The 14,440-nt window shown below is 47.1% G+C and overlaps 1 protein-coding gene across 2 annotated transcripts in view; it reads right to left on the bottom strand.

Annotated features, from left to right (window-relative positions):
* NCF2 (neutrophil cytosolic factor 2) overlaps positions 1–14,440 on the bottom strand; it is a 97,233-nt gene that overhangs the window by 66,284 nt on the left and 16,509 nt on the right. For both annotated transcript variants that reach the window (XM_078643095.1, XM_078643105.1), the window contains exons 4-5: positions 9,818–9,952; positions 1,012–1,119 (exon numbers count right to left, since the gene is read on the bottom strand). In XM_078643095.1, coding sequence (XP_078499221.1) covers positions 1,012–1,119; positions 9,818–9,952 — 243 coding nt within the window. The remainder of the gene's footprint in view (positions 1–1,011; positions 1,120–9,817; positions 9,953–14,440) is intronic.

Here is a 14,440-nt window from a genome sequence, read left to right as displayed (position 1 = left end):
GATATATACAAAAAGTTAATTTTCTCCTCCTGTCACCGGCATGCAATGTAGCCTGGTTCCCCACCAAGTGTCATGCTGGTCAATGTCACTGTATGTCGTTGTATGGTGTTGTATAATAAAGATGGCAACTTGTACTATACTTTGAGTGTGAAAACCCAATAAAGACGATAAAAAAAAGAGACGTTCATCACTTTACCATCCTAATATCTGTTGCCACTCCCAAAGATAAAAAAAAATCCTGAAGAAATGCATGGAAATGGTGATGATGACTAGATCTGATAGGACATTTTTTGTCAAGGAAAAAGTGATAGGATTTGGATAACACCAGCACTCCATTACATGATTTGCAGTATCTAACCTTAGCAGTACTCAAAGGAAAACAACATAACAATTGTGTGATCTGACTAGTTGGTGCAAACACAAGTAATGAGAATGGATAAGATCACTACTAAATGTGGTGGAGAAGGTTATGAAAAAATTTAAATGGCACGGTAATTTATGCATGTGCAGTCTGGGGATGGCTTATTGTCTGGATCTGTGAAGTGTTTCTAGTACTGAGCTATGTATGAGAACAAAAAAGTTACCGACTACAAACTGGTGAAAGATTCATAATGTGCATAAGCATGGGTCCCAATCGGTTCTGAAGATCAGATTCAATTGGAGAAATCAGCAGTTTAACTACATCATAGAATTATAGCTTCCATTCTAAAGTAGAGATTTCAAGCATTAATGGAATATGCAACAAACATTTCATTGACTCTTTTTGCCTATTTGTATACATAAATGCAAGAGGCTGACTCATCAGTGGTGTTCATATTCAGTGCTTAGTATTTCAAGTTTTTTGCTTTTTGCAACCCTACAGAAAAAGGTTTCTGAAGCAATGCGCTTCAATCTGTTTCAAAGTTACTAAACTGATTTCTGCTCAGACACACACACACACACACGCACTCTTTCTCTCTCCTTTACCACTTGAATTGTGAATAATAAACACAGATTTAAACAATACTGGACCTCTGATTTTCCCAGGTAATCCTTCTTTTGCAGTTGTGCCACCTGCTTCTCGTTAGGCCGAAAAAGCCTAGCCAATGGCATCTCCAGAAGTGTGTACACCTTCTGCTTCTGTAACAATGAAAAAAACACAATTGTCACTCAGGGAAACGGATACTGAAATATTGGTATGAATCAGAAAGTTATATGCAAGTCTTCACTTTGCCTTTCAAGAACATGACTCTTGAGAAGGAGAGTATGTCTCAGTTGATTCTGAGCTACGGAGGGCCATGCTTTCAACATTGTGGTGGATCAGGGTTCAGGACTATGACTGGCCCATAGATGCTCTAGTGGATGCTGCAATGACTTCAACTGTCCTTGGATAGTTGGCCTACAGTACGATACATTCGTAACCTACAGGAACGTATTCACTGGGGCTGATGAACTTTAGAAAATTAATGTGTATTATAGAAATAATAAAGAAAAGTTATTCTAAAAAATGGCCTTATTGAATGGGTGGAGTAAAGGGGCAGAACTGATCCTCCACAAGACCTATTGTTATTTAATCAAACATTAATGTGATTCTGGACAGAGTGCTATTGCAGAGAAAAGGTAGCAAACCATGAACACAAAGGGACTATGAAACTCTCAGAATGTGCATCCTGCTCAAACATCCCTTTGTGTATCTTTGTGTAACTCTCTTACTCACACACGGTTTCCTGGATGTTAGAGCGACATTGAATATTCTACAAGAGGCCCAGCGGAGCTCATGCTGTCTCTTCTAAAAAAATATTGAGTGTAAAGTAATATATTTAATAACTGACTGGAGTGAAATGTGAAATGGAAAATTACTGATTTGCAGCAGCATTAAGTACATGTAATGTAAAATACAATTACATAGTAAGACTTCCATCACTCCAGAACAAGCTAAGCTCCCCAACAATTTTGGCTTTTTAGATAGTTGATTTAGGACAGATTTAAACACCGTGGGGTGCCCTACAGAAATTTGTTTGTGTAGTAGCAGGTGTATTTGAAACATGAGTTACTATGTTTAGACAGCATGGTATATGGGAACCGATCGAGACCAAATAACTGTCACCAGGATGCTGTCCGTTAGAACAGCATTAGATTGTACACATATTTAAATTATACATATTTACAATTTAATGCACAAAGAGATACATTGATCGGCACAAAATCACGATCGCTTTATTGACGAGCAGAAGCTTAGAATACATCTTAGGTCCTCAAACTGCAGTGTTAGAAACCTAGATACCAATCGTGTGGAAGCAGCTTCTCCTGAGTAGAGGAGACATTTTCATTGTAGAAAAACATTAGGATAATGGAGACTGCTGAAGGGGTAGGTGAATTATCTTAAATTACAACATTGAAATGTGGAGCACTCCGTTGAAAACCGTGGAATACTCCGGGCTTCTAATGGCCAGTAGAAGCCTGGAGCATCAACATTCAAATGTTTAACAAACGCCTTACAGAGCCCATCAGGATTTCAACCCCCTCGGGCTCCATGAGGCGTTTGTTTTACAAATTAGAACATTCTGCCGTCTCGGGGAGGAATGTTCTAATAGCCTTAGACTACTCCATAGTGGGCTTTACTGGCCAATAAAGGCCCCCTCCTTTGTTAAAGGCCCCCACAGCTATACTAATATCTGGTGGCCTCTTTCCATAAAATTTAGACATCAACAATAAAAACAATTGTGAGTGGGCAGGGCAGATTTCTCAAAGTTTAAACTTGCAAGATTCACCAAAATTAGTTGACATTTTATATTTCTAACACGTGGAAAACGGTCTTTCAGTAAAGAGCTGTGTAATTGTAGATGCTCTTGAATGTCTGAAATTCATAAATATGACTAATATTACTAAAAATATGTGTGAAAATTGGAAACATTTTGGTCAGTCTAAATTTCCGATCGGTTTCTCTAAAGAATCAATTTTACAGGATCCAAAATTGCATCAACAATCTATGCACGATTATCATTGCTGTGGGCAACTTTTGGTATTTTAAATGTGGCATCACATTGGCCTCCTTTAAACTTCACAAAACACACAAATGTATCCTTGATTTGCAAAACCAACAGAATCATTCTATCCCCATTTTTAGGTTTTGCCTACGCAATGCGTACGAAGTACCCATGCGCTAGCAAAATCTAATGATATCTCTGATATCTCTATGTGGGGTCGGGTATCCGCCCCCTCCTCCCATTGGCTAGCTCCATAAATGGAGGCTAGCCATTGGTAGAGGGCTCTGTCTGTCAATCCCAGACCAGATTCGGGGGCGTTCCCGAGAATTTTTCCCTTTTGGCTACGTCACGCGACGTCAGGCAAAAGCCGGGAACGCCCCCGAATCTGGTCCGGCATTGACATACCGTCCCTTGCCGATTTTTTGGAGCCCCCTGGCAGGTGCCCACCCTGCCAGCGACATTGGCGCCTCTGAGCGAGTGCCATCTCGCTTTATATTTTAATTGAAGCCGGTGCCCACCCGGCATTGCCCGTGTTTACACCGCCGCTGTCCGGCCTCCCCACCCCAGGGCCGCGCTGCGATTGGCCGCGACCCGGAAGTCAGGCAGGCCGGGGGCGGGACAAGCAGAAGTGCCGGAGAAGAAGAGCTCCAGCGCAAGGAGAAGAAGCCGCCTGCCGTGTCCTTCCCTGGGCTCCCAAGTGAAGGGGGAGCCCCGGAGTTCTGGCCAGTCTCGAGGGAGGAGCGGGAGTCCTCCAGCCCCTGGCCGCCCTGTGTTGCGTAGGTCCCGCCCCCCCAGCGCGGACAAGGAGAAGCAGCTGCGCCCACCGGCAGGACTCCATGGTCGAAGAGGAGCCCCGCCGCCGCCCGTGAGAGCACCCGGCCCCAAGAAGCGGGACCGGGTGAGGAAGAGCTGCAGCGAAGTCCCACCCCCCCAGCGCGGACAAGGAGAAGCAGATGAACCCACCGGCAGGGCTCCATGGTTGAAGAGGAGCCCCGCCGCCGCCCGTGAGAGCACCCGGCCCCAAGAAGCGGGACCGGGTGAGGAAGAGCTGCAGCGACCCGTGGTAAGTGTTCCAACTTGTTCCGAGGTGGAGTCAAGTGTTACTGAAGTTATTCTACAGCACCTCTTAGGGATTTTTTCGGCCTCACTGCTAGCGGTGAAGGGTACATACCACCCATCCCTGCTGTTGTGGTGTTGCCTCCCACGGAGCTCTGGGTCACACGCCCTTCCATGTGACCAGGTAAGCTTGCTGGCAGGAAATCCAATGTGCGTATGTGACGGCCTGACCCATCTGGTCCCACGTATTAGTTGCGCAAAGGACTACTATACTTCTGTGTGTACATACTTATGTGTGTATGTACTATGTGTATGCGCCTGTGTGTTTGTGCGCGTGTCTGTGCGGGTTTCTTCATGTGTGTACGTCTGTCTGCGCATTGTGTGGCTGAGTGAGTGTGCCTGTGCGTGTCAGCTCGTCCGTCTGCATGTCTCTCAGTCTCTGCATATGTGTCTACGTGTTGAGTATCAGTGTGAGAGTGTGTAGTGTGTGTGTGTGTGTGTCCGCCTGAGTGTGAAAAAATGTGCGTGCAGTGGGGCGGGCACACATTGCACAAGGGCTGTCATGACGCCGTCGTGCCCCGAGAGGAGTGCACTATCCCAGGACACATTCTGTGTGTGTGTATAAGTTGCTGGCGATGCCCTTGCAGATTAGATGAATGAGGGTGAAAACCCTTTGAAACTGTTCACAATTGCCCGGTACGTCTGAGAAGAAATGGTGGTTGTCCTTTAGTTTAAAAAATTTCAAAGACTCTCAGTGTATAATGGCTAACATCATAGTCTGCTAATGTGGTGCAAGATAACTTGCTGTTCATAGTTTAATTTGCCTGTGCTTCGTTTTATAGTGGAAGTGCCTAGCTTAACCCCTGGCGTGGAAAGGCGTTTGTCTTGTCCCTCTGATCTCTTTGGGCTAAGATACTCTTTTGGTTCTCAGATTGACTTGTTAAAAGAGATGCTTCACTGACTGCTGAGAAGTTTGCACTGTATGGTGTCTTGCATGTTCCATGAATTGTAGCTCGTGTTTTTCCCATTGGTTCAGTGTTTACTTTCTTGGAATTGTAAGTTTTATAGTGGGCTTGGTATTCCCATGTGACATTATCTTTGATGCATACTATGGCCTTCATTACAGTACCTTTGGCAGTGGCATTGGAAACCTGCAGTTTCTGTAATGGCGGGCAAAATAAAACTAGATTAGAACGGGTTATTGTGCTTTGTAGTAAAGCCATGTGATCACCCAGACATCCCGGGCATGCGTGGTGTAAACTTGGCGGGGGGCGTGGGGGTAGATGTAGAGGTAGAGGTACCTCCCGCCCCCTCTGATAACCCAGGCAGCCTGGCATGTTTTTTTTTTTCAAACTGGGGTTGGGTGGGGAGGGGGTTGATGTAGTGACCCCTCCCCGCCCTCTGATAGCTCTGCAGGTCTGGCCTGGTGTTTGTTTGCCTGCCAGGTGTGTGGCTCACATTACAGCCGCAGTGACTCATCTCCCGCGGGCAGGCTGGGAGCCTGTCTCACACCCAAGGCCTATTCTGGGGGGAGGGGTGGGGTGGACGCTAATACCGACTGCCACAGGTCCCTACCTATGCAGCACCAAGCCACCCCCATCCGTCCCGGCTGCCGCAACTCCCAGTCCTACTGCCCCACCCCCACTACCTTGTTTCCCCTGTCCCAATCTTATCTTACTGCCCACCCCCAGTCCTTCCCCCTTACTGCCCTGCCCTCTCGCAGCCTGCCCTCTCGCAGCCTGCCCTCTCGCAGCCTGCCCTCTCGCAGCCTGCCCTCTCGCAGCCTGTCCTCTCGCAGCCTGTCCTCTCGCAGCCTGCCCTCTCCCAGCCTGCCCTCTCGCAGCCTGTCCTCTCGCAGCCTGTCCTCTCGCAGCCTGTCCACTCCCAGCCTGCCCTCTCCCAGCCTGTCCCCTCCCTGCCCTTTCCCAGCCTGTCCTCTTCCAGCCTGTCCACTTCCAGCCTGCCCTCTCCCAGCCTGTCCCCTCCATGACCTTTCCCAGCCTGTCCTCTCCCAGCTTGTCCACTTCCAGCCTGCCCTCTCCCAACCTGCCCTCTCCCAGCCTGCCCTCTCCCAGCCTGCCCTCTCCCAGCCTGTCCCCTCCCTGCCCTCTCCCAGCCTGTCCTCTCCCTGCCTGTTGTCTTGTCCCGCAGGCAGCAGGCAAGAGCGTGCACTGCGTCCCCGAAGTAACAGCCCTAAAGCAAGCAAGAAGTACGCCCCCCTCCCACCAATCCCTGTTAGGTAGTGGAAACTGTCCAAACTGGGGTGCAGACAGCCCCTCTCACCTTTCGGCCTGGTACCACTGCACCAGCCGCACTACTTCCCTACTGACCGTTCTCCACTTCAGCCCCGTCTAAATTACAATTCCTGATTGTGACCCTTTTGCCTGCTTGTGCTTGTTTTCGTGACCCTGTTGCCTGCTTGTGCCTCCGTGTGCCCCTGTTGCCTGCTTGTGCCTCCGTGTGCCCCTGTTGCCTGCTTGTGCCTCCGTGTGCCCCTGTTGCCTGCTTGCGCCTCCTTTTTCGTGCCCCTGTCGCCTGCTTGTGCCTCCGTGTGCCCCTGTCGCCTGCATGTGCCTCCGTGTGCCCCTGTTGCCTGCTTGTGCCCCTGTTGCCTGCTTGTGCCTCCGTGTGCCCCTGTTGCCTGCTTGTGCCTCCGTGTGCCCCTGTTGCCTGCTTGTGCCTCCGTGTGCCCCTGTTGCCTGCTTGTGCCTCCGTGTGCCCCTGTTGCCTGCTTGTGCCTCCGTGTGCCCCTGTTGCCTGCTTGTGCTGTGTGGGTGTGTGTGGAAGGCTCTGTGTGGGTGTGTGGAGGGCTCTGTGTGGCTGTGTGTGTGGGGGGCTTTGTGTGGCTGTGTGTGTGGGGGGCTCTGTGTGGCTGTGTGTGTGGGGGGCTCTGTGTGGCTGTGTGTGTGGGGGGCTCTGTGTGGCTGTGTGTGTGGGGGGCTCTGTGTGTGTTTGTGTGTGTCATTTGCGAGAGATAAAGCTAGTGGGATTGTAAATGACAATGCCATTTATTTATGTTAGAAAAAACATAAATAAAAATAATGTCAAGAGCAATGCCAATAGCTCTAACTTTAACAAAGGCAAAACCATTGCATTGTAAATGCTTGTTTAAAATGTTACCCCAATAAACCCTAATCCCCACCCATAGGGAGACAACCTCGGTCAAGAAAACACTCACCATTTCTATTGGGGAACACTATTCGTTTCCTCCCTAATAAACAAAATGTATTCCCCCAAATATTTTAAAAACGAATTTAATCCGCAAATATTTAAATTCATTTGTGATATAATGTGAGTTGGACAGTGGATCCTAGAGGTGGAGATGCAGTTAAGCACATGACATACATCTTTACAGATCTCGTAGATGTGTACTGAAGTTTCAATGGGCAATCCTAGCTCTACCTTGGTAATGCTTCTTTTTCAAATGGGTGGTATTGTTCAGGTCAGGTGACTCTTAACCTGAATTATCACTAGATTCTGTATAAATTCAGGACCAAGATACCAGAAGTCATGGCTTACATGGCTTACCATGGGTCCAAAATATGGACTTTCGAGAAAAAAGGACAAAACCACATTTATTCGCATACAGCCCTGAAAAACCCTAAGCCAATCAGTGCTAAGAGGCGAAACATATGTTGGCAAAATGTGCTATGAGAAAAGCTTTTATATAAGAATGAGCAAATTGTCACACAAGCTACTACTTATAAAACGCTCAGGAAAAGGCACAGCAGTCTAACCTTGCATTAGTACTGGGAACTCAGGGCCCGATGTAGGTAGGACTTATTTACCGATTCTTAATTACCGAATTTTACCGATTCGGTAATTAAGAATCGGTAAATAAGAAGGGGGGACATGAAGGAGCATCCAGATGTTTATTTTACCGAATCGGTAAAAATCTGTATTTACCGATTCGGTAAATACCGACCGGTAATGCCCATTCATTCCTATGGGCTTTGAAGCCCATAGGAATGAATGGGCATTACCGATTCGGTATTTACCGAATCGGTAAATACCGAATTACACAAGGGTGTAGGGGGTGTCACTTTGACACCCTCTGGCACCCCCAAAAGAGGCTCAGGTGCCATGTGGCAGGCATACCTGCCCTAAGGGCAGGTCTGCCTGTCATATGGCATAGGTGTGCATGCACACATGTGCATGCACACCGGAATCGGTATTTTAACATCAAATTGAATTTGATGCTAAAATACCGAATCGGTAAGGCTTGTGGGACTCAGAAGAGTCCCACCTACATATCAAATTTACCGAATCGGTAGAAATACCGATTCGGTATTTTACAGAATCGGTAAATTTACCGATCAGTAAATTTACCGATTCTGTAAAATATGTGGCCCTACATACCATTTCTAAAATACCGGTCGGTAACGGCCGAAAATACCGATTTTCGGCCGTTACCGACCGACCTACATCTGGCCCTCAGACGTTTCATAAGTATTGGCTGCAATCCCAATGTTTTAAAGTAATTGAACAGGTATATTGGGGCACATGCATCATTGTAGGATTTTGCACTTCCTAAATTGCGAAAATTAAGGAATCGCAATTTAGGAATTGCAAAATCCTATGCATCAAGAAATCCTAAAGGTTTTTAGGATTTCTTAATTTCCGGAAATTGCGATTCCTTAATTGCGAATCGCAATTAAGGAATGGCATTACATTGATTCCTATGGGCCTAGAGGCCCATAGGAATCAATGCCTTTTTGCGAATTTTTTTTTGCGAATGAAATTTTGATGATGCATTGCAAGGGTGCTGAGGGGGGTTCAAAGGACCCGCCCTGCACCCTTGAAATGTTTGTTTTAGTGCAAGTTTCACACACACATGTCCAAAGGACATGTGTGTGTGTAACATGACACTTTCCAAAATGCATTTTTGTGCTTTTTTTCGGAATTTCGCAAATTAACACGAGGGTCAACCTCGTGTTAATTTGCACTTCCCATTTCAAAATTTGCATTTTTTTAAAGATTCATGCATTGCATTTAAGGAATCGCACAAATGCGATTCCTTAAATGCAATCGCATTTTTAGGAATTGCAAAAAAATGCAGATTTTCAAAAATTGTTTCATGCATCCCAAAAACTTATTTAGGAAGCGCAAACGGCCGAATTTACCGATTCGCACCGTTTGCACTTCCTAAATAGGTTGATGCATGTGCCCCATTGTTCCTTAATTCATTAATAAATATTTGCAGATCTGTCCTCTGAAACAAAGAAAGCTGAATAAGTAAGTGAGGACTTTTAAGCTAAAAAGATCGAAGGCGCTCATGCTTAGGCCAGCAAAGTTCAGAGTTATGCAGGAAGAAATAGAGTATTCATTATGAAAAACATAAACACATTGCGCTGGTCTTGTGTCCAACCTGCTGCAGCCATGTTTTCTTGCTAATGCTAACTAAGCCTCGCGGATGTACTCGTCTGTGACCCATAGACTTGTTGCGTCCCAGCACATGAGATGCAAAAATTTGCTAACTAGCTTGTTCAGCTAAAACTATTTACATTTTGTTACTCCTAAAGCAATATACTCATTCTTATGAGCTCAGCTAGGCGCCTGCTTGTCCTCTTGGTATGAACTTTGTCATGTGATCAATAGTAACATTGTGTGCAGTAGGGTATATATTTGGCTACTACTTTGTGTCAGGGTGATCTCCTTGTCAGTAATCTCTGTGATTCACAGACTATTCATTTTTGCAATAAACAGTGTTGTGTCGGGACTTGGAGAGTGCATTGGCAACTTTCAACAAGGTATCAGCACAGGACAATAGAAAATGATAAAGAAAAATGATTTACCAAGATAGATTCCAATGCCTTCTCGATTTTGCTGTGCTTTGGCTCAGTCTTCAAACTTGTGGCTAGGGTCAGGGTCTCCTCAGCTTTCCGCCAGTCCTGAAGCATGGCATGCACCAAGGCCAAGTTGTGAAGGACCTGGGGCCAAATGTAAAACAATGTAACAAGGGCGGGAGGTAAGGAGGTAAAAAAGCACAATGAGGCAAAAAAGGCATTGTAAATTATTACCAATTGGTAAAATACAAAATTAGTGTAGGGGCAGAAAGAATTCATAAGTTATGTCATACCAAGAATGCTTGGTCTTGTAAGCACCTCATGTCTCTTTCTTTTGCCACCATAGACTTACTCTCTCTCTCTCTCTTTTTCACTCCTGCTAGTTCTTTTTTTTTTTTTTACAACAAATTTTATTAAGTTTCCATGGCAGGTGGTGGGCAGTGCCCAAAGCATACATTGTAGATAAAGTTCGATATAGAAAGTACCACAATTTTGAGAAATACATAATCAAACTAGCCTACAAAACAGCTGGCCCAACAACTGAATCGTAACACAGATTATCACGTAGTTCACTTGAACACATTGGCGCATCCTAATGGCCCAAACGAGACCCCGCCCTTATGTCGGGCAGTCCCCCATTATGTCTAGATGTATTTGTATTGATGACAGAGTTGCTCATCTTAGATATTTTAGCAATTTATGGAGGGTCGGTTTGTGGCGGGATGTAAATTTATGCCCCGATATGTCGCCCAACTGGGGCTAAATCTTCCTGTGCCCCGTGCCTGATAGACTGCGACCCCGACCCCGACTTCCATGCATCTGTCCATGGCTGTCTTCTTCCCACCCACCATTGGGGAAGACGCCTTCCACGCGTGGGAGATGTCCCACTTGGCAAGTGTGAGGGCAAGAAGCCGTAAGTGTTGTTTGTAGCGATTCACACCAATCCCGTCTGTGCTTTGAAGCAAGAACAGCCTAGGGTCGAACAGGAGGCTCCAGGATAAGACATGGCCCAGGTAGGATGAGATTTTATGCCAAAACGACTGCAGTGCCTCACAACTCCAGACCTTGTGAAAGAAGGTATCATCCGCGTCCCTACATCTGAGACATGGTTCACTTACAAAATATCGATGTAAAAAATATAGGTGTAAAAAATATAGATGAGAAAATATAGAATGCAAAGATATTGACTCCCTCTACTTAAACAGGTAAGTACAAAAATATCGGGAAAAAATATAGATGTTAAAAATATAGTTGTACAAAACATCAATTTATATATATATATATATATATATATATATATATATATATATATAAAATGATATAATAAATATTAAATAATAAAATGGATTTAAAAAAATAAAGTAGATTTAATATACATTTTAACAAATATAACAAATAAACTTAATTTAAAAAGTTGGGAGGAGCCAAGATGGCGATCGGAACAGTCGCATGAACGCTTCGCTCTGAGGTCCCTTCCTCCCCGCACGCCTATCCTATTGATACTCCTGAGCGAGGCTTTTTGATTTAGGTTGTTAAAGAGAAGCGCTCACTTACCATCTATTTTTGGGGCTCCACCGTGCAGTGGATTCGAAGACCTGCCCCCGTCTGCTTGCCGGCCTTCGTGGCGCTGACGCCGGGGCCTCGAGTGCAGAGATTGCCCGGCAGTGTTCGTAGTGTTGGCGGCCCTGGTTTGGATGAGAAACCGGTCAGTGGGAGCCTGAGAGCCACGAGCCGGGAGAGTTGGTGCTGACCCACTCCCAATAGTGGGTTGCCCCGTGTGCCCGAGCTGTCGACGAGCCGGAGCCTCTGATTTTGTCTACAGTTATTGGGGTGTCTAGTTGATCTCGTAACTGGTCTGGGAGCTTTTGGGGGTATATCTTCCCTATAAGGGCGCTCAATATGAGTTCTTTCTGTTTATATAGGGAAGCATAATAGGCTGCGAACACTTGGATCACCACTTCTGGTGCACAGAACTCCATCTGCGTCCCGAAGTGCCGGAATGGGAGTAGGGGACATCGCAGCCTGGCACAACTGGTAAAGTATTTTACTAGATTTGTTATCCCATTGATAAATCCTGTGCTGTGTCGCTAACCAGATCTTGCGCGCCCCGTGCCTCATTGATGAGATGTTGATGTATTTGTTGCTGTATTTGGGGGAGATTGCGCTGCAATGTTGGACTGGCACCAAATTGTGCTTCAAGGGACCTCTGGCAGTCTTCTAATTCCACAATTTGGGTAAGACATTTGTGTTTTTCACCAGCAAAGAAGCTACTATTGACACCACGAATTGTGGGTTTAAGAGCCTCCCACAGAATAACACTGGACGGGGCCAAGGCAGCATTGGCAAAGAGATAGTCAGAAATGGCCTGACAAAGAACATCCTGGTATTTGGGGTCTTGGAGGTACCAGGGCGATATATGCAACTCAAAGGGAGGTTTCTGAGAACCTAAACGCAGCTTGAGTAAGACTGAAGAATGGTCTGATAATCCCCAGGGCAGGATAGAGACGTGGGACACCCTATGTATGTAACTGTAAGGCAGAAGGACATAATCTAGCTGCGATCGGATGCCATGCACGGCCGATAGGAATGTAAAAGCCCCCTCAGAGGGGCGATAGGCTCGCCACGCATCCGGCCACCCTAGTGTAGTAGTCAGGAGATAGACTTTGGATCTACATGTCTGGGGCCCCAGCCGATGATCTAGGGGTGACATAACGTCATTCCAATCCCCACACAGCAGAGTCAGACCCCCTGGGAGCTCAACCTACTCTTGGGAGATTCTATCGGTGAAGGTATGCCCCAGAGGAGGAGCGTAAACACTGGCTATAGTTATGCATTCGCCATGCAATGTATCTGACCCCCAGGATCTAGCCACTGTTTAGATAGAATGTATGGGACCCGGTGGTGCATCAGAATAGCTGTGCCCCGGGGACCCTGTGTGAAGCCTGAATGGTATACTGTGGTGTACCCGAATCTGGTGAGGCACAAGGTTTTATTGCCCAGTAGAAGAGTCTCCTGTAGGAGAAGAATTTCGCCTCGCTTCGTTTGGCCGGCCAGAGAACGGTGCCCCTTTTAATTTTGTTCAGCAACCCTCTAACATTCCAGGATACTACGGTTAATTCCCCAAGCTGGGGAATATGTAAGTGTGAAGTAATTGATTGTCTATGGGGATTGCTATCTCAATTGCGTTTGCGATGGTGTGATGCGGTCTCTGTGTGTGTGCGATAACTACAACAATATGAACTTGGTAGGACTGAACTTTCTCCTTCCCCAAAGCCCCACCCCTATACTTCCACCAACAAGGAGTATCTGTTGCGGGGAAGTGGACCTCGGCCAAGCCTACCCAAACTTCACAAAAAAGTTAAACATAATAGTTCAGGGGCGTAACAGTTCCTTGAATGGCCCCCAAGCCATATTGGTTCTCCCAGCGGTTCTGCATAGATGAGGAGAGTACCGATGCTGGACAAGGCCACACACCTGAGAGGTAAAGTCGGTCGGTATACATTGACGCCTTGTCTTGGGTCAGGGAGCACCAGTTAGATATGGACCTGTACCTCCTCTTAGAGTTACCCCTCTTCTGCCTTTTTCTCTGCGATTCTTGTGAGGAGTCGGATTCCAGCGGTGGCGGGGTGTGGTTGTAGGTGCATTGCCTCGTCTGCCTAGGCAAAGATCGCTTCTGGAGTGTCCAAAAAATGTAATTTTGAGTTGTATGTAGCCTCATTTGGGCAGGATATAGCAGCATATATTGTATGTTGAGTTCCCAGAGCCAACATTTTGCAGCTGTAAATGACTGGCACATTTGCTGCACTAGTCTAGTGTAGACCAGGAAAATCATTATGGGCTGTGATTCAAAAAACAGCTGGTCCCTGTAAGTCGTGCAAATTGTAGGATGGTAGGTATCCTGGTCTGTGTAGTTTAACAGCTTGGCGATCACCGGTCTTGGGCGCTCCCCTGGAGGGGGCTTCCTAGTCCTCTCAATTACGAAAAAGGAGGACAAGGAGTCTTCTGGCAGAAGGACCCTCAGCCACTGTGTAAGGAAACGGTCCATGAAGGGGCCCTCGCAAAGCTATGGGAAGCCAATAAAGCGTAGATTGTTGCACCAAGATCAGCCCTCTGAATTTGCGACACGGTATGCCAACGCCTGCGCGACAACCGTGAGCTTATTAACCTTCTTGGTCCCCGGGCCTTGTCTACAACCTGATGAAGGTGCAGCGGGCGTGGCCCGGCAAGGCCCAGCCTGCCCTCGATCACAGGCCTAGGCCACAGCCGGGCCCTCCCCACCCTGCCTCAAGACCTCTCTGCTGCTGTCGCCTACTGCTCCACCACCTGGGTCCACCAAGGTAGGCGGAGAGCCCCGCGTAACGCCCCAGCATGGCCCCGTGCCCCCAGGCGCCACTGCACCTGGCATGTTCTGTGAACCCCGCAGGTCCACAGACGGGCGCAGCCCAGCCAGGGCTGCTACCGCCTCAGCAAAAGCCCAAAATGGTGTCTCCTCACCTCAGGGCAGGGTCCGTGGGTCGGCTTGCGATCCCTTTCAACAGCCGTGTCCTTCTCTGGGCGTCAGCTCCGTGGCGAAACAGTCTGGCGGCAGTGCGGCCTAGGGCACAACCACATGCCCGTCTTCCATAGTCCGAT

The sequence above is a fragment of the Lissotriton helveticus genome, chromosome 1_1, assembly GCF_964261635.1.
Source record: "Lissotriton helveticus chromosome 1_1, aLisHel1.1, whole genome shotgun sequence".
NCBI lineage: Eukaryota > Metazoa > Chordata > Amphibia > Caudata > Salamandridae > Lissotriton > Lissotriton helveticus.
The sequence above is the reverse complement of the archived record's forward strand: the minus strand, read 5'-3'. Positions and strand labels throughout refer to the sequence as shown.